Source organism: Danio aesculapii, chromosome 5 (assembly GCF_903798145.1).
Source record: "Danio aesculapii chromosome 5, fDanAes4.1, whole genome shotgun sequence".
Classification (NCBI taxonomy): domain Eukaryota; kingdom Metazoa; phylum Chordata; class Actinopteri; order Cypriniformes; family Danionidae; genus Danio; species Danio aesculapii.
The window spans coordinates 54,969,543-54,995,550 of NC_079439.1; the positions used below are offsets into that span (position 1 = coordinate 54,969,543).

The 26,008-nt window shown below is 35.5% G+C and overlaps 1 protein-coding gene across 1 annotated transcript in view; it reads left to right on the forward strand.

Moving 5' to 3' along the window:
- Positions 1-26,008, forward strand: part of LOC130229603 (DNA mismatch repair protein Msh3-like) — a 160,911-nt gene that overhangs the window by 45,936 nt on the left and 88,967 nt on the right. Inside the window, 6 exon segments of the mRNA XM_056458491.1 lie at positions 158-266; positions 5,036-5,120; positions 6,464-6,573; positions 15,630-15,762; positions 19,921-20,108; positions 22,566-22,734. Of these exon segments, the coding sequence (XP_056314466.1) occupies positions 158-266; positions 5,036-5,120; positions 6,464-6,573; positions 15,630-15,762; positions 19,921-20,108; positions 22,566-22,734 (794 nt within the window).

Here is a 26,008-nt window from a genome sequence, read left to right on the forward strand (position 1 = left end):
ATCAAAGTATTATTTGACAAAAGGCTATGGAAAAGGCTAAGGAATTGCTCCAGACCATTTCTGCTAAAAACACAAAGCAGATTTGTATTTTATACCGGTCAGTACAATTGAGCAATGTAGTGAATAAATTATTGCTTTTATTTTTCTTTCTAAATAGGTTCCTACTCCCTTTGCATGGGTCTGGAGAGCCCTATCATCTGCTGTCTTGGTCCAGTGATCCAATATCTGACTGAGTTTAAGTTGGAGAAGATTTTACTGTGTTCCAGGTACTGCACCTTACACCTTTTAATGCCAAGCTTATAATTCGACTTTGGATTGTTCACCCAAAAATGAAACTTTTACAGTTAATTTACTCATTGTCAGGCCATTAAAGATGGTGACTTTTGTTTCTTCAGATTTTCAACTGGTTCCTTGGTCCATGGTGATTCATATAATACAAGTCAATGGTCACTCTTTGTTATTTTGGTTTATTATTTTTGGTATTTTTTATTATTATTATTTTTAGTATTTATTGACCAAAAGAAACACTGGGTAACACTTTATTTTGATGGTCCATTTGAGTATTAGTAGACTGTCTGCTTAATATCTGCTGATACTTCTTCTTTAACAGATATTTAACTGACTATAAGAAACTTAGCAAGTACATGTCAACTTATACTCACCCTAACCCTAACCCCAACCTAACAGCCTACTTATTATCTAATGAGAATTACTCATTTTCAATTAGATTGACTTAAATTCAACAAACGGACGATCAAAATAAAGTGTGACCAAACAGTGTAGAGAAAAAGAGAGAGGGATGGTGCTGGGAATGGTCCATGGATCAGCATTTGAAATTGGGATGCCCACATCATTGTTGCGAAATATGTTGGCACACTACCCTGTAGACTAATGGCACTGGATGGTCACTCATATTTGGGGACTAAAAATAAACACACTTCCCTACTGTATAGTATGTGAGCCGAGTAGTATGTCTGAATTCATAGTATTTGAAAAACAGTACATGAGAAGTACCCAGATAACATACTACTTTCGGTGAGACTTTGTAGTGTGCATCCAATGGACTCTACGTTATCCCATGATGCCACGCAAGAGAGCTCATGAATGAAAGGGAAGTGGATCATGTACTGATTATGATACATAGCGGATGTAGTACGCACCAAATTCCACTCAAACTACTCTCGTTCATACCATATAGAATGCATTTTCTAATGGTCATATACTGTAGGCCTACTCGAGTTTCAGAAGCAGCAATACAGACAAGTCCAAATTAATCCCTGTGGCTCCTGATTGATATAATGAGATCTTACGAAGGGAAACGATTAGTCTGTGCAAGAACTTAAACATTATTTACATTTGTATAATCCATAGTTTAATCCATAGCCTAAGCAAACAGTCGTCTTGGCGAGAACGAGGATGCACATTTTTGAATGATTCTTACCTGTGATTGTCCAAGATGATTTGTAATTTATCTGCTATAAATTACACTCATTGTGATAAATGAACTTGCATCTGGGTGCATGCTTGTATACATACGTCATCAAGTGACCAGAAGATCATGCTCACCGTCATTGCGTGTATGTTGAGAACTGTTTACCCAGGCTGTAAATTAATGCTAACAATACTGTAAATAATGTTAATTTTCCTACATAGACTGATCATTTTACTTCTCAAGCCCTCAGTGGATGGCCAGGAGCCATGGCTATTGACTTAAATGAGTACTGAATGTGTTTAGTTTAACAATAAAAAACAGTAACCATAAACTGCTATTATATGAATGACCAAGGACCACAGATATAGCTAAAAATCTTCTCTAATGTGCTTCTTACTGTAAAGTCACATACATCTTGGATGACCTTTCTTTTTTTTAGTTCAACTATGCCTTTAAAGGAACACAGTTTGACCATATCACACAATGCAAATGTTTTTAAACCATTGTTTTTAATGGCATGCTGGACAACAGAGTTGAGGATCCACATGCAATTCACAACAGAGAATGGTCAAGCAGGCAACGGTCAAAGCGTACAAACAGTATCATAGGGGTAGTCCAGAAGCGTAGTCAGTCACAGGCGAAGAGGTCGATACAGGTGACAAAGAATCTAAATCAATGGTAAAACCAGGCAAGGATCAAAACATGGAAAGACTAGACAAAGAAACGCTTTATGGTGTTACAGAAAAACAAGACTCAGCGTATGTGAAAGTGTATGTGTGAGAGAGATGCATATAGTAGCATACATAGTTCTGGTAATCATACTCTCATGAGCTTCCAGCTGTGTGTGAGCAATCAGTGGGAATTGGGAACTGGTGTGTGTGAGGTACATGATAGTATTTGTATTGTGGAGTTTGCATGTTCTCCATGCATTCGCGTGGGTTTCCACTGGGTGCTCCGGTTTCCCCCACAGTCCAAAGACATGCGGTATAGGTGAATTGGGCAGGCTATATTGTCCGTAGTGTATGAGTGTAATTAAGTGTGGATGTTTCCCAGTGATGGGTTGCAGCTGGAAGGGCTTCCGCTGCGTAAAAACATGTGCTGGATAAGTTGGCGGTTCTTTCCGCGGTGGCAACCCCAGATTAATAAAGGGACTAAGCCGAAAAGAAATTGAATGAATGAATGAACTTAAACAAAAACAGTTTCATCAGATGATATACAGATGATAAACATCCAACCATATTCTAAGTAGAGACAAACACTCACTCCCTATCCTTTGGCTTTGTCTCTGTTTTCTCAAAGTTTGCCAAAGAACCACCAACACGAATGAACCACCAATTACATGTTGTTTTATGCAGTGGATGACCTTCTGGCTGCAACCCAGCACTGAGAGTCAATTAGCTCCTGAACCCCCAGTACTGGGAAACATCCATACACTCTCTCATTCACACATTGCATATAAAAGCTAAAAATGATGATTATTTTCCATGACAGAAAAAATGCTCTATAATTTATGTGTATACACTAGCTGATAAAAGTATTGTTTCTTATACAAGTTTTAGGAACAACAAATAATGACTTGACTTCTAGTTAATCATTTGGTATCAGAAGTGGCTTATATAAAAGGCAAAGGCCTTTAGGACAATAAGGTCTAACTTTGCTTAGACAAAAGTCTTCTCACTTAACCGAAGTAATGTACAGTATAGAATATAAAGTAATAGTGCAGTGGAAAAAGCATTAATATTGTGTATGACTCCCATGATAACATATTAATAAAGTCATCTGCAATGACAAAAAAAGCATTCTTGTAGGACTCCCAGAGTTCATCAAGATTCTTTGGGTTCATATGGCCAATCCTGGAGCACCTTGACCTTCTTTGCTTTCAGGAATTTTGAGGTGGAGTCTGAAGTATGAGAAGGAGTGCTATCCTGCTGAAGAATTTGCCCTCTCCTGTGGTTTGTAATGTAATGGACAGAACAAATGTCTTGATACCTCAGGCTGTTATTGTTGCCATTCATTCTGCAGATCTCTCTCACTCCTCCATACTGAATGTAACCCTAAACCATGATTTTTCCTTTACCAAACTTGACTGATTTCTTTGAGAATCTTAGGTCCATGCTGGTTCCAATATATCTTCTCTAGTATTTGTAATGATTAGAATGCAGTTCAACAGATGATTCATCTGAAAGATCTACCTTTTGCCACCTTTTCAAATGATCAAATAGAAATCAAGTTATTATGCGTTGCTCTTACAACTGGGATCCACGGCAAGACTTTTGTCATGTAGTTCTGTTAGTTTGCATTTCTGCATTGATGGTGCTTGGAGTGTAGTAATCATTATGAATATTGAGATGATAATACAGTGAACTCAACAGAGTGTTAACTCTGTGTTCATTGTGTATTTCCTGAATGAGTCAGTGTCTGCTACACCTACGCTGTTCTCTCTCTCTCTCTCTCTCTCTCTTTTTGGCTTTTGATTCTTACACATTAAGCAGTAAGCAGTGGCATAGTGTGAAACTATTAAGAGACAAACTCTCATTTTCCCTCCACACCTAAAGTAGACATCTCACACCTACTTCCACAAGACACATAAGTATTAACCAGGGTGTCCATTTATACAAGTATACTGTAGCAGCGTGAAACAGAGCTGGATCTGAATCCTAATGCTTGTAGAGTTTCACCCCTGACGTGTGAATGTTCTGAAATGTCCTGTAATCACAGACTACTTAAGGACGTTGTGTAAAGAAAAATCAGAACCCTTGATCTGACAGACTTTCTAGACAAGCCTTAAAAGGATAGTTCATCCCAAAAAATTCAAATATACTCACTATTTACTCTCCCTCAAGTGGTTCCAAATCTTTGTTTCTTTATTAAAGCTGGAAACCTGTAACAATCCGCTTGTTAAGTGTGACGTCACGTGAAGCAGCTTCCGTGTCCAAGCGCTCTATCAAACTGAATGGGGAGACTCATCAAATGGTAATAATAAACGTTTATAAAGTGCTGTAATACTTTCAAAAATCACGATCGCAATGTATATATCTATGCTTAATATTCGATGGCCAGAAAGTGATAACTTTTTTGTAAATTGTTAAAATTTTGGTATTTGTGATGCAGCAAGTCCAGAGACTGATGTGTACACTATGGTTTTATATAAAATTCACTTTATTGTGAGTGAGATATGATAAACGAATAAACGAATAATGGCCATAAACGAATATTTTCTCAGGTCAAATAAGTAGTGGCTTGGACCCAGAAACAGTATTCCATACCACACGACTTAACAAGCGGATTGGCTTGCATAGTATTAAAAAAACTAATTCTATGGAAGTCAATGGTTACAGGTTTTCAGCTTATTAGTTTAAATATCTTCTTTTGTGTTCAATAGAAAGCAAGTCACACAGGTTTGGAACAAGTAAAGGGTGAGTAAACGATGACAGAATTGTCAATTTTGGGTGAGCTATCTCTTTAATTAGCATCATTAATTGAAATAGGATGTTACTACTTAATAGTTTGTCATGACAGAATTGTTAGTTTTGACTATTTCTTTCTTTCAAAGTTGTGTTTATGAAGCAGTAGCCGTTCTTATGTAAAGCACTTTTTTTGCAGCTCATTTAACCGGCTATCGAGTGATTCTGACTATATGCTGCTCAGTGCTGCTACTATGAAGAACCTGGAGATTTTGTGCAACCAGGTTAGTTAAACTGGGAAAAACATGGATGATTCAATAATATACACAACAGATGCATTGTTTACAGATAGTCCAATCTCACGCTGAGTCCCTCAGTATTTTCTAGAGAATACTTTTGACTGAATTTTGTTAAAGGGCAAGTTTCACATGGAAAAAAAAAAACTTTTGTAATTTATAGTAAATACTATAGTGTTTTTTTAAACTGGATTAAACGATTCACCTGACTCATGATGAGATTCGATTCACGTTGCTAATCTCACGATACACGATTTTGTCTTGATTTTTAGCTAAATTATTTGAGACAAAATTAAGGTGAACAAGAGCCCTTTCATTTTTTACAAATTCATTATCTGTTAAGCATTAACTCTACATTAATAAACGTTAGTAAGTAATTTGTAACTGCAAATACAAAGCTTAATAACTCTACTTTCATACTTTGTCAATGATTTATTTTTCATTACAAAATTAAGTATTGCATTATTTACAGACCAGTTATTTAAGCATAGTTGGTTGATTTTTAAGATCATTCAGAATGAGTTAGTGAATGATTAAAAAACTATTCAAATCAACGTTTATATATCTTATTATTCAGGCATATAGTAATGGTTACTATGTATGTTAGTAAATGCTTTATTAACTCAACTTCATCCAATTTTGTGACCTAATGTAAATTGAGGGCTATTTATGCTTTAAGGGAGGGTGGGGGTGGGGCGGTAGTGTCTGGGGGGCATGCTGTTTCAAAACCGCCCAAATTTTCTCTACCCGACTGTCTTTTTTTTACCCACACAATCAAATTAAAAACCGCCCAATCTGGCAACACTGTGCCGCTGCCGTTTGTCAGTGTCACTCATCTGTGAACAGCGCCTGTGAAGTTAAATATAAAATTTTGTATGGACAGCATCGTCAATGCACCGTGATGCACCAGATATCGAATTGAACTGAATCAATGGCATGATAATCCTAACCGAACCAAACCAAACAGTGAGACCAGTGTAGGTTCACACCTCTAATGATTACACATCAGGTTTGCGTTAGCAAACAAATTGTTTGCTTACAGCGATAGACCATCCATTACAAAAAAAAAAGCACAATAAAATGCTACAGATCTGTAAATAAATATAACCTTAATTCGGGTCTTAATATCATAACATCACGTCTCAGCTTCACTTCTATTATGTAGTTTCATAATAAACATAATGGAATAATAGTTTAAATTATGACATTCTCCCCCTCAGAGGCCGTCTGGAGAATAACACGGTCATTTGAGTATTGTAAACCAAGTGATGTATCCATTATCTGTTATGCTTGTTTGTGTTTTATGATGGCTCACTTTTCTGTGCTGCCAGACCACAGGTTCAGTGAAAGGCAGTCTGCTCTGGGTTCTGGATCACACTCAGACTCCATTTGGGAAGAGACTGTTGAGAAAGTGGGTGAGCCAGCCGCTCAAGTCTGTCATGTGAGTCATTATTTCATTTCATTATCATGTAACTGCTGTGATTTGGATGCTAGCATAGAAAATGCTTATTGTTTGCAGATTCTAACAGAAGTGATGTGCCCAGATTTTCCATCGAGCCTGTTACAGTTTTCCATTTTTAAAATTAGTTTATTTCATTACTAGTTTTAAGTTTACTGTAAATTTCTGTTTACTTTTAGTTCATTTTATTAATGGTTTACTTAGGGTGCTTTCACACCTAGACATTTGTTTTCGGAACCTGTCTCGTTTGCCCATTTAGAGCATTTCATTTGGCATATGTGAATCCAGCCATCGCGCTCAAATCTGCGCCAAATCAATCGGTCTGAGGTCGCCTGAATGAGGTGGTTTTGGCTCGATTGAAACGGACTCTGGAGCGGATCGATTGCAGTGAGAAAGCAAAACGATCCAAAGAACCAGGCTATATCACAGTGTATTATGGTATTATGGATATGTAATTGCCATATATATGGCCATATGAAGAGAAAAAGTATAAGCATGCTGAAACTTTACTAAGTGCTGTTTATCTGTTAGGAAAAATTGACCAAAATTACCATTTGATAACTTTTACAAATTTTAATCTTATAATATTTAATATTAGGCCTATTGTTTTGTTCATTTCTGCACTGATACCTCAAAAGAAAGATCAACATTGATCTGCTTCATGATCTGACTGCAGTCTCGGTTCATCTGTTATTTTTCTCTATAATTTAACCCTATAATGCATAATTCTGGCCAATGTTTTTTTTTTAATAGATTGATTGATTCAAAAGATAGATTTTTACAAAACTTGACAACCAAAGTGTGACCATGTATGAGAAAGTCTTACCTTACAAAATTAAAGGGCACCTTTTCATGTCTTATTGTGTCTTATTGCTTATCATCATAAATTAAAATACCGACGTGACAGCTGAGCAGAATCAGTGGGACTTCACCCTGAAAATCTGACTAATGTGAGTAGAGTTTACTTGTTTTAACTATCTTGGTCCGATTAGAAACTTTGCCGTGTGAAAGCCAGGTTAATGCCGGAGCTCGTCGGCCTAATTCAGCAAGTCAAATGGGTGTTGGTTGTCGGCTGAAGAGAGCACTCTGATTTGTTATTCAGCAACGAATCAGAACACGAGTGTGACGTAGTAAAGTGATGTAGAAAGTCTTCAAACAATTCAAGCCTTAAAGCAACATAAAGAGGCCGGCTATAATTTTGCTATATTTCTCAAATATTGGTAAACAATGTGGATTATTAGATTATCAGACATATTTGCAGTAGTGAATTCCTCCATGGTGAATGACACTCACTGTGATAAAGTTACTGAATTCTGCTTTGTTTACGCTTTACACACACTCGTCAGAAGTTCTGGTTTCTTCTTATGAACAAGAAAACAGATACTGCAGTTGGGTTTCTTCTGCGCTAGTTGTTTGGTGTGTATTGGTCTTAATAATTTAGCAGAGCTAACTGAATACATTCAGTCTTTTGCAGTCCCAGTTTTTATTCCGATCTGATATGATATGGCTGATCTGGCTTTTTATTCACACTTTGTTCATTAAGATCAGTTTTCTTCCCAACCGGACCATTCTCTCTATATTTAATATATCTTGTTTCCTTAATCTTACATTTACATTTTCACCAGCTGCTATACTAAAAGAGAGAGATAACAATTGAAAATATAGGTTGTACTAGGGCTGGGCGTTAAAATCAGTATTGATATTTATTGACTGAACACCATTTATGACATCGTTATCGTCAATAGCGATTAAAAAAAAAAAGCTCAGTACGGCGTTTCGGTATGAAGGCTATATTTATATTAAAATATGGCTGCTGAGCGTGCACCTTGGAAGGAATGTCAATAAGCTTAGGGTGTAAGTTTGTCATTTCCAATAGAGGCGCGCGACTTGCATGATGTGCAAGCAGCGCACATGTGATACGCGTGCATTTTCCTGCTACAACTAGTTAAAAAACATCTGAACTTTTCCGATTGCTGCGTGCGCACCACGTTTCATGTGACTAGAACTAATCAATCTGCCTAACACTTTGTATGGAATATACACATTTCAGTAATAACGGTAGACTAATTACCACAAACACGGCGCATTCAAACACTGCAGTGCTTTTTACTCTTCTCCATAAACTTGTATAAGAGCTTCAGCAATGGTTTGTCCGTTTGTTATTCTTTGAGAAAATGGTTGATGGTCGCCTAGTTATGTCAGATGCCAGGGGAGCGAGAGCGCAAAGCGAATAGAAAATGGTGAAGGAAACCACATGCTCGCACTTGTCACTTCGAGTCAGAATAACAACATATGCGAAAAGGAGTGCCATATAGCAGTAGTGAGGATATTGTAAATAAAAAAAGGATGTAAGGATGTCGCCAGAGTGGCTTTTTGGTTTCTTTTCTTGTACATCCCAGCTACTAGCACCCCATCTGAAAGATTTTGGTTTTTGCATAGGGGGTAATATAGTCATTCAACTTCACGCTTTGTGATGTTGCAGTATGCATTTGAATAATGATGGCTTGTTCCTTTACTTGAAAGCTCAGATTTGATTATCATAATTTGTTGTTTAAAGAGTTTGAGGTTTACTGTATAATTATTATTGACACCTTAGAGATGTTGATCTACCTTTACCATTGCACACACATTGTAACATTTTGTTTATCAAGTTTAAGAGTCTCTTTAACACTTTTATTTTATTATAAAGAGGTCAGATATTCTGTTTAAATATTTTTGTTTTTGATTATTAAATTTTTTTTTATTTGCCTTAAAATTAAAATAAAGTGGTTAAATAACAAAAAAACCTAATATTCCTAAATGTATTGTTAAAAAAATATTCAATTATTATAGATATTGAATAATATGAAACATGATATTGTCATAATTTTTTTTTGCAATAGCCCCCATCCCTAGGTTGTACAATATTTTTTGTTCATAATTATAAACACCATCATTACTTTTAACATTTCTCTGTCATCACAATAGGAAAAAAAGTGTCAGAGAGAAAAACGTAAATACGACATCTGTCATTTAAAATTCTAAGTTGAATGCCCTTCAAGGCCACAGCATCCACACTTTGTTGTGCATTATTGACAACCTGCCTGTTTTGTCTGATGGCTATTTTGCACAGACACTTGAAGGAAATGCATGAAGCATGGTCCATCTGTGCAGTATGTGGATGCAGTCCTACCTGTGAAGGTACCTACCAATGAAGATCCTCCACAGCTCACGACCATGCGCTCTCAGTCAGGGGAAGCTGGTGCAGAGCCAGGCTGAAAGATAAATCTAGTTTAAAGCGCAGATATGCTTTTCTGAAAGGACGTCGGGAACAGGATGGTTGTTTGTTTGACCTCCTGCTCCTGTTGAAACTACACCAGGGTTCCAATCATTACTGAATTCTATACGGAAAATTAATTCCATGTTGCATGATATTTGGCTGGGTCAAGAATACAGACGTCTACATCCAATGTCAACTAGAGAAAAGTTTAATGTTTGCATATTTTTTTTGAAAAGACACTGAACTGAAAACTGTGCAAATGCGTCTTAAATTAATCAAAGTGATATTTTTTAGAGAATTCAGACAAACTTTTTCATATTAAAAGATCATATTTGTGGTTAAACATGCCTAGTTTACATTATTTTGGCATATGGAGAAAAGATAGAGCATGTTTTATGTCTATACAGAAAATATGGTTGTGTGCTTGACTGATGTGTAAAAGAGCCATTAGTTTATTTTATAATTAGTTTATTAGAGTTTATTTTGCCTAAAAGAAAAAATTAGTCTTACACAGAATGAGGGATTATTACTCATGAAAATTATTAAAATTTCTAAATATTTTATTTCAACTAGTTTTTCAGTGACTGTAGTTTTAGACTGTTTAATTTAGTTTTCAATTTATTCTTAAGTTTTTTGACCAATAGTTTTCATTTACTAAAATAACCTTGCTTCCCTTGCACCACCACAGATAATAGCGAGTTCATAAACTCACTAGGTTAATCCAAGTCCTAGATTATTTTGCAAATGGAGGAACTTTGCACCCCTCTTCTCAGCCGCTGCCAGGATTACAATTCTGCTCTGTCTGGATTGAAAAAAAAAATCCCCCATGGATGTTGCATAGACCAAAAAAGAGAAACTGCTGTTAAAATTTTTAATCTAAGATTTCTTCCTTTTTTTTAGTTATTACTCAGATACAGTATTTATGTTTTCATTCCCCAGAATTACACTGGCAAGGTATTGTCAATCAGATGCCATCGTTTTATGCGTTTTAAAGGGCGCAAGGTTTGTTTGGGATCTGCGCGTGACGTAATGCATGCTTTGGAAAGATCCGATTATGTTTGATTCCATGTAACAATAATTTAATCTTAATCCACATATTTTCCAGCCAAACATTTTAACAGGCATATTTGGGAGCATTCTTGATTTGAGATGTACAGTAGAATATCGTGGCATTAACTGCAGTGGCGCCCCCAGAAAATTCTTAGGGGTGGCCAGAAGCAGCCGCACCAAATCTTGGGGTGGCACACACAAAAAAAATATGAATTCAGAGTGGTGTTGTATTTTTGTTTCTGGTAAATGTAAAAATGTGGTTTTAATTCATTTAATTAAATACTATTGAAAAATTGCAATTTTTTGCTAAAAAAATTAATAAATTAAAAAAAAAAAAAAACAATATTTAGTTAAAAAACACTTTACATATATATAATTTTAGTTATTTTTCACATACTTTTATTGTACAGCATTATTTATTGAATCAGCTATGTTAGTGGCACCAATCAATCCACAATAATTTAGTGGCTTTTATCCATGGCCACCCCTGGCCACCCCTTGGAGGCGCCCCTGATTAACTGCCCATTTCCATGAAAATGCCAGTATATGCTGTGTCATACAGGGAATATTATCTTAAAACATTTTACTAACCTCACAAATTTCTTTGTAATTAAAAAAAAGTGCAATGTTTTGCTTGAGTATCAGCATACAATCACTGTCTTACATGTGATATTTAATTTATGCAGATTTTAACAGTTTTGTTAAGTGAAGTAAGCTTTTTTTAGATTCAATCAAAAAGTGCAGATTCTCTGCTAAGAAGAGTGAAAAAACTTTCACACTCCCGACACTGTAGTAAAAAATATCCATAAATTAGCGGGTTTCCATATATACTTTTCCCCTATTTATTTATACTTGCATTATGGGACGTTGATCTTTCTTCCAATTACTATCAACCTTGAAAAGTTTGAAAAATGACTTTTATGAACATATTTAATAGTTTAAAGTGCTATATTGTCTGGGTCGGTGTTGTATATGATGCTACAGAAGCATTGTAGTAAACTGCCAGTACATTTTCTGTTATTTTACTTCTTTATTTCTCTATATAATATTTCTTATATATTACATTGTATTTCAAACAACTAAATGTCAATAAAAGTCTATTTTGTTAAAATGTTGAGTTGAATTTTCAACAACAAAAGTCAACAGAGCAGAGAATCAAAACATAATTGAGAATCACAAAATACAGGGTGTCCGCAGGGACTTAAAAAGTATTAAAATTTGATTAATCAATTATGAGAAAATTAAGGCACTTAAAAGGTATTAAAAAGTCTTAATCGTGTTTTTGACTCCAAAAAAGCATAAATATATTTATTTTTCTTATAATATTAGCTGCGTCCGTCCAAGCTCCTCCATCCGGGTAATGTCATGTAATTTGTGACAAACGCGGGAAGGTGATGTGACGCTCTCCACATGTGGCGAAACCATAGAGCAAAACAGACGGCATATAGGGAAAATGTAAATTTGCGTACTCCTGGTTGGAGAAAGACGAGTTTAAACAGTGGCTGAAGCCTGTCACTGAAAACAACCGTGTAATTTATTCTTTCAAACTTTGTTTCTTCCTAGCTTATCTGAGTTCTTTTGCACGGTTGTGCTCCATTCGTGTATTTAACTACAACTGTTTATTAACAACTATTTATTAAGTTAAAGGTTTGCTGCTGATTAGAACTTGAAGTCCTGTAAGGAGTGAAGTGTCTTTATTTCATTGCGCCCTCCAAAGTCCACTTTGTTGCTGCATTGACTTAAGCATAAGAGCAGAATTGATGTCTTGTTTGTAAAGAAATGAGCAATAAAATGAAGTGGACAATGAAACATCATTTAAAAAAAGGTCTGTTAACTCCTTACTAATGTTGGGATCTGAAGGAAGGCAATGCAAAGGTTTTTCCACACGGCATTCTCTTCACTATTGCAGTGTGGATTCAATAGGCGGAGCTAAACAAGCAGTAATGTAGAAGCAGTTGACTGTCTGCTGTGTGGAGGCGGAGCTTAAACACACTGTAAACATGTGGCACTTTTCACAGCCTTGTCATTTTGACCAACTGACTTCAGTGTAAGCTGTTTTAGACTTATGAAAAAGTTTTGAGTTCTGAAACTTCCAGGATTTCGTTTGTAGTACAAGATATCAAAAGATCAAAGGAAGGGAATTTTGACATCTCCGTTCATGACCTCTTTAACAATATATGCAAACATGCTCAATATGTGCTTTTACGAAACCAGTTTAAATAATGACATGGAATGCTGTCACAGTAAATTTATTACTGTTTATTTTTTGTCATTTACAGCCTTTTTTAAACAATATTTCATTAAGTATATCAGTGTAGTAATGCAGAAATGTCTTTTTGTGATACACACTTGATGATGGGGTGTCAAAATTCATTGTTTCTTCGGTGCACCACAATGCAGATGGGGACAATTCGATATCGGTTCAATAATAGATCATAACCTGGCAAAGATAGATCATAATACTATGGCGAAGGAGGCGAGAGTGAGTAAATAAAATCCTCCTACTACTTAAAATTAAAATAGATAATTATGCACAATTCAACTGCTTGTGAGTTTGCTGGAAAGTCTTTCATTGACACTAAAGAAGGCACACGAGCCGCTATAGACCCTTTTCACAATGACATCCCTTCACTTCCCTTTATCGTTATGCAGTTATTTTTAGTTCCGGTTTACCTTTGAATGAATAGGAGAAAAATCTTCTCTAGAAAATTTACAAATAAAAATATTAACATTGCACGTTGTGATTTAAGACAATTAAAGTATTGGGCATGTGTCCAAACGTTTCTCTTTCAATACTAAACTGCTTTCTGAGTTTGAAAATGATTCTTTAAGTTATTAAGAATAGGAATAAATTTTGTTTATCAAGGAAAGCATATGTTTGCAACTTTTTCACTTATTAATTCAGTTTATTTCCTCATTAATGAATTTATTTATACTTTAATTCCGCTCTAAATATAAATTTATAAATTTATATTCTATGTAAATGTTCCAGCATGAGTAAAATACTTTATTAAATCTTCTTATGTTACCTCACCTGGTATAACTATAAATGCAACAAGTTTCATAATTTGCTATTTACTGATCTATTAATGTTTTGTTCAGTTTCTCCATTTGAATGAATAAATGTTGTCCTACTACCACCTTTTGGGTGGAATTAATTTGATATCTGTACTACCTTTTAATTAATAATGTTACAAATAAATTCGGTAGATAAAAATAAAAATCTAATAGTACTGAATTATAATGTTGTCGTCTTGGTGTTATTTTTGCAATTGTACATTTTTATAATGATTTCGTTTAATTATTAAATCACATACTACATTGTTATTGTATTTCATTTAATATGAATATTAAATAAACAAATGCTTTATGTTCTTAAATAAAATAGCTCTATAGTAATAAAATGTCAGAAAAGTGAGATTGTGAATAATATGAATGTGTTCAAGAATCAGCTATCCACTGTAAACAACCACAGTAAAAAAACCCACAGATTATTTATTACTTATTCTTCAGTACACAAAAAATAATACAACTAAATTTGACATAAAAAAATGTTCAGCACCCGTGTAAACATCACAAACCGTGTAAACATCACCGTGTAAAATAAACAAAATTTTTATTTGACAAATGCTGACAAGTACATATCAACTTCATCTGCTGTAAAGCTAGCAACACAAAGCAATACACTCTGTTTAAATTCCCAATTTCTTGGTTCAAGCAGAAATCTGGATGATCTGTAAGTTTTTTTTAGATGTCTGATGTCTCACCTTGAATGCAGACAACAGAAAACAGTCGTAGTCACAGTCTAACCATATCTGTAGTAAATATACAGCTGACTGGGTTAGTACTCTATGGGGAATTCTGTGTAGGCGGAAGTAACGATACACTGCGTGGAGTGAAACCGGACATCGCGTGACGTCATGTGAAAAAGGTCTATTTCTCTATTAGGGAGAAATGCTGTAAATCTCCATCTCTGCCTCTCTCTCACTTTGGATATTTGACCCGTTGGCATGTTCCAGTTCGTGAGGTGACTTTTCCTCTCCTCTTGGCTGTTAAAGCGATACTTGCAGATCCAGCCACAAGCGTACCTGAGGTGCGAGTTTTCTCCCTTGTGTCTATTATGGATTACCTTTGATAACCGCGTATTATGCGCATATAGACTGTAACCGTGGCTGTTCTTCCCACGTCACTCATCGGTGAACTGCGATTTCATTGCTAAAGCCAATTGCAGCCCTTTCTGTTGAGCAGGTGAAGACAATGACCAATCCTAGGGGTGTAAGACCTCGCTTAACAGCACCCAAAAAGCAAGCGGGATAATTTTACATTAGTTTGTTAGCTATAAATGCTCATGTGTCTTCTGTGCATGTATTGGAGTTTTGTTGATACATTCAAAAAAAGTGTTTTCTTTGAGCAGATCAAATTATAGGCACAGTTCATGTATCTTACTGCTTGTATTAAAGGACACAATTGTATTATTGTATTAATATTAATATATTTATAGATTTTGATTAAAAAAATTCTTGTGTTGTGAAGAAAAAAATCTAATTGTGTATGTAAAGCATCGTCAATGCAAAAATCTAATTGTGTATGTAAAGCATCGTCAATGCATCGTCAATTCACACCCCTGCTTGATTATTTGTGAAACATCTGTTGACTTGCACCTAAAATTGTGATTGTTTTAAATGTTTAATTTTTTGTTTAATCTACTGTACCTCTCTCTTTCTCTCAGTGATATTCAAGCTCGACAAGAGGCAGTGGCAGAAATATTGTCTTCTGAATCCAGTGTCCTTCCCTCCATCCAGTCTTTGCTAACTCGTCTACCCGACCTCGAGAGAGGACTTTGCAGTATCTACCACAAAAAAGTAAATCCTTTTGGACTAAATTAATCAATCTTACTACTCAAGTCTACCAGAAAGAATATTTGCAATTCAAAATCGGTTTTAGTTAAAGAAAAACTTAATATTTTATCCCACACAAAAGCAAAAGTCTCTGCGAGCTCTGTCTGAGAAATGAAACCTCTCAAGGCCAGAATTGATTTTAACTGATGAAAAGTTCTATATTTCTTGAGTTTTTTTTTTTTTCAAACATCATTTCATTTGTTTCTGGAATCAGGCAGGAGGTTGAAGGGAAGGTGCTTAATGGTGTGTTTCTGTTAAATGGCTCTATTAGCATAATGGCAAGTGTGGGAGCAGGAATGGGAATGATTATTGTTTTGTAGCATGTGTGGAGACTAAGAATGTCCTCATTAACCCTGACTCACCTGCCTGTTTTTGATATCTTATTGTCCTTCATTTTTCAGACCCCTACCCTCCAAAAAAAGTTTAATTTCTGAAACAAACACAAGTCTTTTCCTAAAGATCTGAAAATGTTTACTATCTAAATATTTACTTTAATGTTGGTAGATGATAACTTACTGAGTGAGACTTAATATTCATTGTCTGCTGTTAGTTATAATACTGTATATCCAAATCCTTTCATCCAACCTGGAGATGGCAAACCATCTTTTTACGGTGGAACACCATGGCCTCGGACTTGTGCTGATTCTCATCCCAGCCGCGTCACACTCGGCAGCAAACCACCCCAGTGCATGCTGAAGGTCCATGTTCGATGAAGCCAACAGAACAACATTGTCTGTGAATAACAGAGATGAAATCATGTGGTCCCCGAACTGGACCCCCTTCGGCCCTGTTATCTTGTCACGAAAGAAAAAGGTCGTCAGTGAATATTATAGGTTTTGTTTATCCAAAGTAATGGTTCTTCTCAGTAAAGACCTTCAAAACAAAGCACCGTTCCTTAGTATTTAAAAACTTTTGTAGATTTATTACGTACAGTATCAGCCGTAACACTTCCATCATAAATGAAACGTATAGACAGTAATACGGGCCAGAGAGCATTTGCATAGGTCTACAGGGAACTTCCACACAGTTTTAATCAGCATAGAGAGTGGATATGCGTTGCCTTATTATAATGTAATGTTAGCAGGAATGACTAACGCGGAGCCTTTGGGAAAAGGGCTTGATGTTTATAAACACACACAAGATCAAGCAGAGATTTAATTGGCTTCTTGGTGCTTTCTCTCATCAAATTATGGAAATTACAGATTGCATACACAGGCGTTGACGTATAATGATTAATGATGCTCCACGCAAAGTTACAACTTAGCATTATTATTTCTTGGGGTAATCGATAGTTATTTTGTGTGTGTAATTGTCAATGCATATCGAAGTAAAGCAGAACAAAATGGGAGTTCATTCTTCTTAGCCTTTAAAATGTTTGGCATCACTTTACTTGGTGTTCATGAGACTGTCATTAAAACTTTATAATCATAAATGTGAATGAAGGTGTGTCCCAAATTGCATACTTATGCACTATTCTACGGCATTTTGTGTGAAGTAGTGAATTCACATTGAGCAGCTGCTGTGGTGGTCATGGAGGAGTGGAGAGCATGAGACTGATTCCTGTGACGCTCCGGGGACAGACGAGTCTTGCTGACGTCCAGCGCCTAGACTGCAGCTCTGCACAAGACGTTTGGCCATAGAAGAAATGGTTGTGCCCAACTGAGCCTGGTTTCTCTCGTGGTTTTTTAATTCTTCACTTAAGCCACTGGCTTGCATGGTTCGGGATCTGTAGAGCTGTGCATTTCGATGGTCTTCTGTGTTTGGACTCTCAGTAGTGATTATTAAACCACACTGAACTGAGCTAAACTGAACTGAATTTAAAATCTGAAAACTGGACTGACACTGTTTCAGTTTACTATGATCATCTATGTGAAGCTGCTTTGGCACAGTCTACAGGCTATAGAAAGGTGAATTGAATTGAATTGAATTCACATTGAAAACTCTAAAAAGAATCAGTGCACTTTAAATACCCGTATGATGCACCTATTTGACCTTTAAAATGAAGTGTGGACTGTTGGACACTTCACGCACTCAACGGCCGCAGCTTTGATTAAGTAGCGGAAGGGGCGGAGCTTTTGGCCATTGATGTTGGAGTACATTAATTAGTTTGGATTGCGAAAGCAAAATTCTCTTACAAGAGTAATTATACCACCTCCTGATGGTGAATGCGGTTATACTCATGGCAAGTATTTTTTGGTAGTTTGGTCATTTATTTTGCTAATTTGGAAACCGTCAAACGTCATTTAGGTAACAGTTTGAATTTCTGCTTGGTTAAAAAAATAATAATATGTAAAATATGTCATGAATTTTACGACAGCATCATGAATATACTTTTTAATCTCTACAGTGGTACAATCTAAATTTTCCATTAACATGTAATTAAATATTAAAAAATATCTTTAAAAATATTTGACAGCGTAATGACACTTTTAATGAGACCTTTTATTGACAAATACAGTTTGTTCCACTGAAAATGTGATCATAAAAATCTTTATGACACAGTTATAAGGGCCTCGTGACAATCATGTTTATGACTGGTTTATGACAAGTTATGTTGTCTTGGTAAAGTCAAGCCATTGTCATTCCATAGTACATTTTTACTGTGGATGACATTTTAGATTATTTTAAATTAACATCATAAATGAGCAATATCACACAAGTAGGAGTGCAATACGGCTGTATGTCGGCACTGGTGGGAGGTGTGCGTGCCTTAGTGGCCCTACCAGTGACAATATAGTGCCATATCGCACTGCTACGAGTGTAATATTGCGTTTATACAACAGTTCGATGACATAATCGTGTATACAAAAAAGAAAATCAAACACAGAGACTCTTAAAATCCTTTTTTATGAGGAACTACTTTCTTCTGCTGTTAATTCACATTTACAGCTGATGTCAGAACAGCAGAAACCGTTGCTACTTCACAAACATCACATTAGAGCTAGTGTTTGAATGATTCTCTAGCGTAATGTCTAAAGTGATGACAAAACAGGTGATTTTGCTCACATCTTAAGAATTTAAGGCTGAATGCCATGAAATGACATCAGTCTAGACATTTCCCAGTATTTCTCCGTTGCAATCGGGATATCACAATAATTAACCCCGAAAAAGCCAAAGCAACGCAAACACTACCAGATTACTGTTGGGTTTGCGATAAGGAAAAAATGCTAAACACATGCAAGCATTTCTTTTCTTTCTTTTTACTGAACTAGTATGCAGTAATGAAAACAGGAGACTCATTAGAAACAAACAGATGACTCAGGGTTATACAAAGAGTGGCCAACAGAAAATACAATCATTTCCATCTTACACTCAATACACTACAATTACTATGGTATAAATATGGCTCTACAACATACAAAAGAGAGAGATCGACTTAGAATGCCACCTACCTGTTTAATAATGATTTGATCAACTGTAGTTAAAAATTACACAGTTTTTCTCCTCTGAGGGCTTATGTGGTCTCTGTTGCCATCTTGTGGATGGACAACGTCAACAGGATTTGCTCTGCTTAATGACAGACTAATGGCCGCCGACTCACTGTCTCTCCAAAATTATAAATATTTAAAATAGGCACTGTCCTTATAAATAAGCTGCATAGTTGCAATCTAAACAACTACATCCTCGCCTAAAAAGCCTCAAAAGTACATTATGTTGTACAGCAGATGCAATATTTGTCAAACTGTAGTGAGTTTATTGATCTGCTGTCACTATTTCGGCAGACTAATACACAAGAGAAAAGAGGCTGTACGAGTGCTGATATTGCAGAATATTGCACGGCTATCAGCCAATCAGATTCGAGAACCAGACAACTTTTGTATAACCAACTTTTGTATAAATGTAAATAAGGCACAGCTTTCCATTCATTTTACAGTTCATTGAAACCTGAAACACAAAGGATAGATTATTTAAATTCACACATTTAAATTTATGTAAAGATGGACATTTACAATACTGACAACCTGTCATAATTTTTGCAGAGTTAAACTGGAAAGGAAATTAGATGATATATAATTATAACTCTTTCATGAGAAGCACAATGTGTGCTTTACTAAACTGTTAATATCCAGCCTGCATGCTTTTCATTTTAAAAACTTTGTTTTGACCTTTCTGTTTTTCCAGTGCTCTACTCAGGAATTTTACCTCATCATTAGCTCTCTCTCTCGCCTGAATGTTGAACTTCAAGCACTCATGCCTGCCATCCAATCACAGCTCAGCTCTCTCCTTCTAAAGACACTTCTGCTGGACACGCCTCAGCTTTTAAGCCCTGCCCACAACTTCTTGAAACTGCTGAATGAGAAAGCTGCAAAGTAAGTTCATTCTTTTGACAGCTTCATAAGTATTCACCTTAACTTGTTCATTTTAAATTGATATAGCTAGAGACAAAATTATTAGGCCTCTTGTGAAATCCCTCCTAAGTGCTGTTTAATGGAGAGAAGCTTTTTTTCATCACAGTTTTAAATGTAATAGATAAAGCTCATTTCCACCAACTAAATTCTTTTGTCTTTGCCATGATGATAGTACGTAATATTTTACTAGATTTTCTAGTGTATAAGGTACACTACCTATACACAAAAGTCTTGTCGCTTATGCAAGTTTTAGGAAGAACAAATAATAACTTGACCTGTAGTTGATCATTTGGTATCAGAAGTGTCTTATATGAAAGGCAAAGGCCTCTAGATTACGCTTATTTTACCAAAATAAAATATGTTCATGCCTTGATTTTGAATTATTTCATAAGGACTGTAAGGTCTGACTTTGCTTAGACAGTCTGGTCACTTAACAGTAATAATGTACAGTATAGAATATAAAGTCATGGTGCAGTGGAAAAAGAATGAATATTGTGTATGACTCCCATGAGCTTGGAGGACTGCATCCATACATCTCTGCACTGAATCAAATATCTTATTAATAATGTCATCTGGAATGGCAAAGAAAGCGCTCTTGCAGGACTCCCAGAGTTCATCAAGATTCTTTGAATTCATCTTTAATGCCTCCTCCTTCATCTTACCCCAGACATGCTCAATAATGTTCATCTCTGGTGACTGGGCTGGCCAATCCTGGAGTATCTTGACCTTCTTCACTTTCAGGAACTTTGGTGTGGAGGCTGAATTATGAGAAGGAGTGCTATCCTGCTGAATAATTTGCCCTCTCCTGTGGGTTGTAATGTAATGGGCAGCACAAATGTCTTGATACCTCAGGCTGTTGATGTTGCCATTCATTCTGCAGATCTCTCGCATGCCCCCATACTGAATGTAACCCTAAACCATAATTTTTCCTTCACCAAACTTGACTAATTTCTATGAGAATCTTGGGTTCAAGCGGGTTCCAATAGGTCTTCTGCTGTATTTGTGATGATTGGCATGCAGATCAACAGACGATTCATTTGAAAAATCTACCCTCTGCCACTTTTCCAAATGATCAACTAGAAGTCAAGTTATTATTTGTTGCTCTTACAACTGAGATCAATGACAAGACTTTTGCCAGGTAGTGTACTAGTATTCAGTTTAAAGTGCAATTTAAAGCTTTAACTAGCTTAATTAGGCTTACTAAGCAAGTTAGGGTTAATAGGCAAGTCATTGGACAACAGTGGTAAATAATACAAATGAATTCAAATTAATTGTTAAAAATTTAGAACAAAAAGAAATTACTTTCTCCAGAATAAAAATATACTATTAAAAATGTTTATGCTTTGTAAAAGATCACTTATATTTGAAAAAGAATACACATTTTACAGGATGGCTAAGAATTTTGTCTTTTGCAATAAATTATAAAGCAAGATAATTAAAACAATATAGTTTTTTGTGCATGTGTACCAAACATGTCTGCATCAAATTAAAGTTTTTAATTTTATAAATGGAGAATTCACATTGAACTCATATTGTAAGTAAAGTGTATTCTTTTGTGTTTCAAATAGCTTATGAAAAATGTGGGTAAAATAACATTCCATCATTATTTAGTGTAACATGATATTTATAAAAAAAGGATAAAGCATGCCTTTGACTGTCACGATTGTTGTAGTGAAAGGAGTGAGGACTTAAATGCAGAACTAAATGGGTGTTTATTAATTATAAAAATAAAAAAACAACGCAACAAAAACAACCCAGAGGGGGAAAACATTAGCAAAACGACAAAAACAAACTATACTGGGTTGGCAGTAAAGAGCAGGGCTGGAGACGACAGGGCAAGGCAATAAACGATGACGAACCAGCACAGGATAGCATACAAGAGGAAGCTATAAACAAGTGCAAACTGACAAACAAATTGGTGAACATGATAAACTAATAATGGGTTAACAAGGAGGGTGGGACTAGACAATCAACAGAGAGCACATGACACAAAGAAACGACACAAGCCATGTGCTCACGTAAAACAGAACTAGAACATGCAGCCAATGAAAGAACCCATTGGCTGCGTGTTCACATGAAACACAACACTAAAGCATGCGGCCACAATGTAAACACTAGGCCACGTGCTTTGACAACCCCAAGAAAACTCGAGCCGAGCTCAACGTACAAGGCAAGAATGACAAGTGTCTGGACTCCAAAACAAGTATTAACTAGACCAAAATAGCAGAATCCTGACATTGACATGAACATGTGATCATACTGAATTTGTATTATTTAAAAAATGTTATTAAAACTTCTTGCTGGCAAATGGTAAAAAGCATGGATGTGTTTCTGTATGTATGAATGCGTGTATGTATATTCATTCATTTCTTTCATACATTCATTCTGCCTGGATATTTTTGATACATTTACTTTTAGGACAGGCAATAAGACAGAAATGTTTGTGGATCTGACCGATTTCCCAGTGATTCAGAAAACAAAAGAGAAGATTGAGAGTGTTTTGTTGGACATAATGGAGCACCGGCGAGAGATTCGTCTGTTGTTAAAAAACCCTTCTTTGGACTACACCACAGTGTCCGGCCAACAGGTAATAGCGTCAACAATCTCATCTCAGACATCTGTTTGATTAATGAGTTTCAGAAATTGAGCACCAAAGCCATTGTAACACCTGCTACATTCCACAAATATGATATTTTGCAGTAGAGACTGTTGCTGTCAAACGTATTAGATTAACTTTGCATAAACTGCACAAATTTGCAAGCACTACTGTCAATCTTGTTATTAATAAAAAACATTTTCTTTAATGGATGCAAAGTTTTTTGGTACCAAAAACCAAGACCTTATTAGATTTTTTTTTTTTAAATAATTGGCTAGCTGTTTTTATTTTGTTTGCATTTTTTCATTTAAGCAGCAGTCTCACTGCATTTTCCACCCCATAGACTTCCATTCATACACGCACGAATGCAGCAGAGCAGAAACAAAAACCTGTGCGACAAGTTTCGCATGTCGCTGCATTTTAAAATTCAAGCTTGGTGAACTCTGACCTGCGAAATCACATTACGTAATTGAGTGAGAACAATAGAAGATCAAAATGTAGACCTCTCTGCACAGAAATGTAAAATATGGAGCAATCACTTGCTTTATCGATGTTTAATCCTGTTGTTTTGTCCCGCCTTTTTTCGCAGCGCCATACAACGTTTTTACATGCTCAGTGTGTTACAGTTGTAGTCCAACCAGAGTTGAAAATCCTGTAATTATTTGCTCATCTGAGGTGGTGTTCTAATGCTGTATACCCTTCTTTTGTTTTCAGACCACAAAAGGTAATTCGAAAAAAAATCCCATACTCATCTATTTACCAATGACCAAGCTTGTTTACAAAAAGTGAGATAATACAGAATGGTTAATGCCGATAGAGGTTGTATATTCTGAATAGGGTTAGGATAAAAAAATAATAATAATAATTGTTTGGTATAAAAAAAACTACCTTTTTTTTAAACAAAAATCCTGCATATGGCTGTTTATCTTTTTCATGCAACCCTTTATACATGAAATTCTCCTAGTGCTACAATTCGCTACTCCTAATGCACTTGTAATGTAAATGTAATCGAGAAATAATGACAAAATTAACATTTATGGTTTGAACTGTACACTGTAAAACCCAACAGTCGACTTTATCAAATGAAATGAGTGTAGTTAACTCAAAATTGACTGAAAGTTAATTCTACTCATTTGATCAGAGTTTTGAACTCAGTGTTGAAGGTAATGAGTTCATTATTAACCTCATTACTTCAATTTAAATGGAGTAAGTTCACAGCACTAATATAGATTAGATTTTTTTTTAACTCAAATGGTTTGTAGCAGTCGGTTTCCTCAAATGGTTTGAGTTGCCTTAACTTATTGGGTATTACAATACACAGTTGAGTTTGCTTTGAGTTCTCTTTATTTATTGGGTTTTACTCTGCTCAAATTTTTTCATTTACTCAAATGGATTAAGTTCACAGTACTCATTAGGATTAGTTATTGAACTTAAATGGTTTGTAGCAATCGGTTTCCTTAAATGGTTTGTGTTACCTTAACTTTTTGGGTTTTACAGTGTACAAAGTCCTATTTTCTACAGAAAGTGGCACATTCAGTATGAGCTATTAAAAACGGTATGTGGCACATTATAGGACACAGTGGTCTTATATCAGATGTTCAGTCATGCAGGTTTAGACTTTCAGGCAAACTGCCTGTTCTACATCATATAACCTGGCCATTTTAATAATGTAATTGTGCTCTTGAATACTGCTCTACTATTTATTTATTTATTTATTTATTTTTATTTTATTTTTATTTATTTGACATGGACATCACAATTACACTGGACAGCGAAATGCATTTGTTTAAGTGGTTAAGTAGACTTGCTAATTCTCAACACCTGTCCACGGGAGGCTTGACAAAATAAAATAAAACAGATACATATACACAACATCAAATTCTTTACATAAAATTGCTGTAATGCCAAAGCAAAGCCAGCATGATCAAACGAACCAATAGTAGACTGTTTGTGCACACACTGCTGTTTTGTTTTTAACCACTTTTTAATACACTAATAAAAGCATTTATATAACTTTCTAATTTTAGGCTAACAGGTAAATCATTCCACAATTTGGTTCCCTTAACAGAGAAACAGATTGACCAAAAGAGGTCAATATGTAGCTACATGAGGCTTCAACATTTTTAATGTCTGTTAAGTTAATATTAAAATGAAAATAGGCAGTTCCTTATATAGCCTATTTTATTGATAAGAAAGTGAAACAACGTAGCCAGTGTGATGCAAATGACATTATAATGTACACTGTTTTTACTAGACGTGTCCTTGGGAGTTTGTTTTCCATATCAAACTTGCGAAGTCTAAACTTAAGGGATGGGTGCAAGATTTGTGCACTTAATATTGAGGAAAAAGCGTCAATCAGATGATAAGCGAATGTCAACAGCCAAGCCGTTTTCAGATGTCTCCATTTTCCCCCATCCACACTGACACAGAGCAGCAGTGTTTTAAAACCAAAATGGCCTCTTCAGCATTTTCAATAAGCTCCGTTTTCAGTTCGAAAACTCTGGAGTAGTGTGGACGGATGGCGTAATCGTAGCAAAACTTCTGTGTTTTAAAACTAAAACATATTAGTTCAAATGGGGCCTTACACTTTGGTACAAGATAGTCACCATTAGCAGTTGCTCATGTGACTAAGAGGTTTGATGCCTACTGATTAGATCTGAAAACAGCATTGGCAGCTAACAGCAAGTTATTTAAACATTTAAAAACCAATTTAAGATAACTAAATTTAATAAAACTATCAAAACTAAAAAAAGTTATAAAAGGTTATGCTTATGTAAAACCTTGCAATGATGCCATCGCATAGGCTTTAAGTCCATAGCTAGAAGATGCCAACTACAAGGACAGTGTCTGAAATTTTTGCATGCAGCTCCACATCTGTTTCTCCATCTGCCCATTTCTGCCTTTCCCTCATGAATACACAACAGTTTTCTCAACCCCAAAATACAGACCCATGCCGTTCCTCTTTTTCCCAGTATCTCTCATCCAGTCTAGCATAGTTACTCTTCTGGCTGTCAGCATAAAGACATTTGGCATCTTATTCTGGACAAGTCTACAGGAAAAGAATGAATGATGGACAACGATGTCCAAGCACAGTTTCATTTGAAATGCAATTTTAGTGACAGGTTTATAAAGATAATTGAGTTATAGAAGGTATTTTGGTGTTTGCATCACAGAATTCACAAAAATAAACTTCAAAGTAATATAATATAATATAATATAATATAATATAATATAATATAATATAATATAATATAATATAATATAA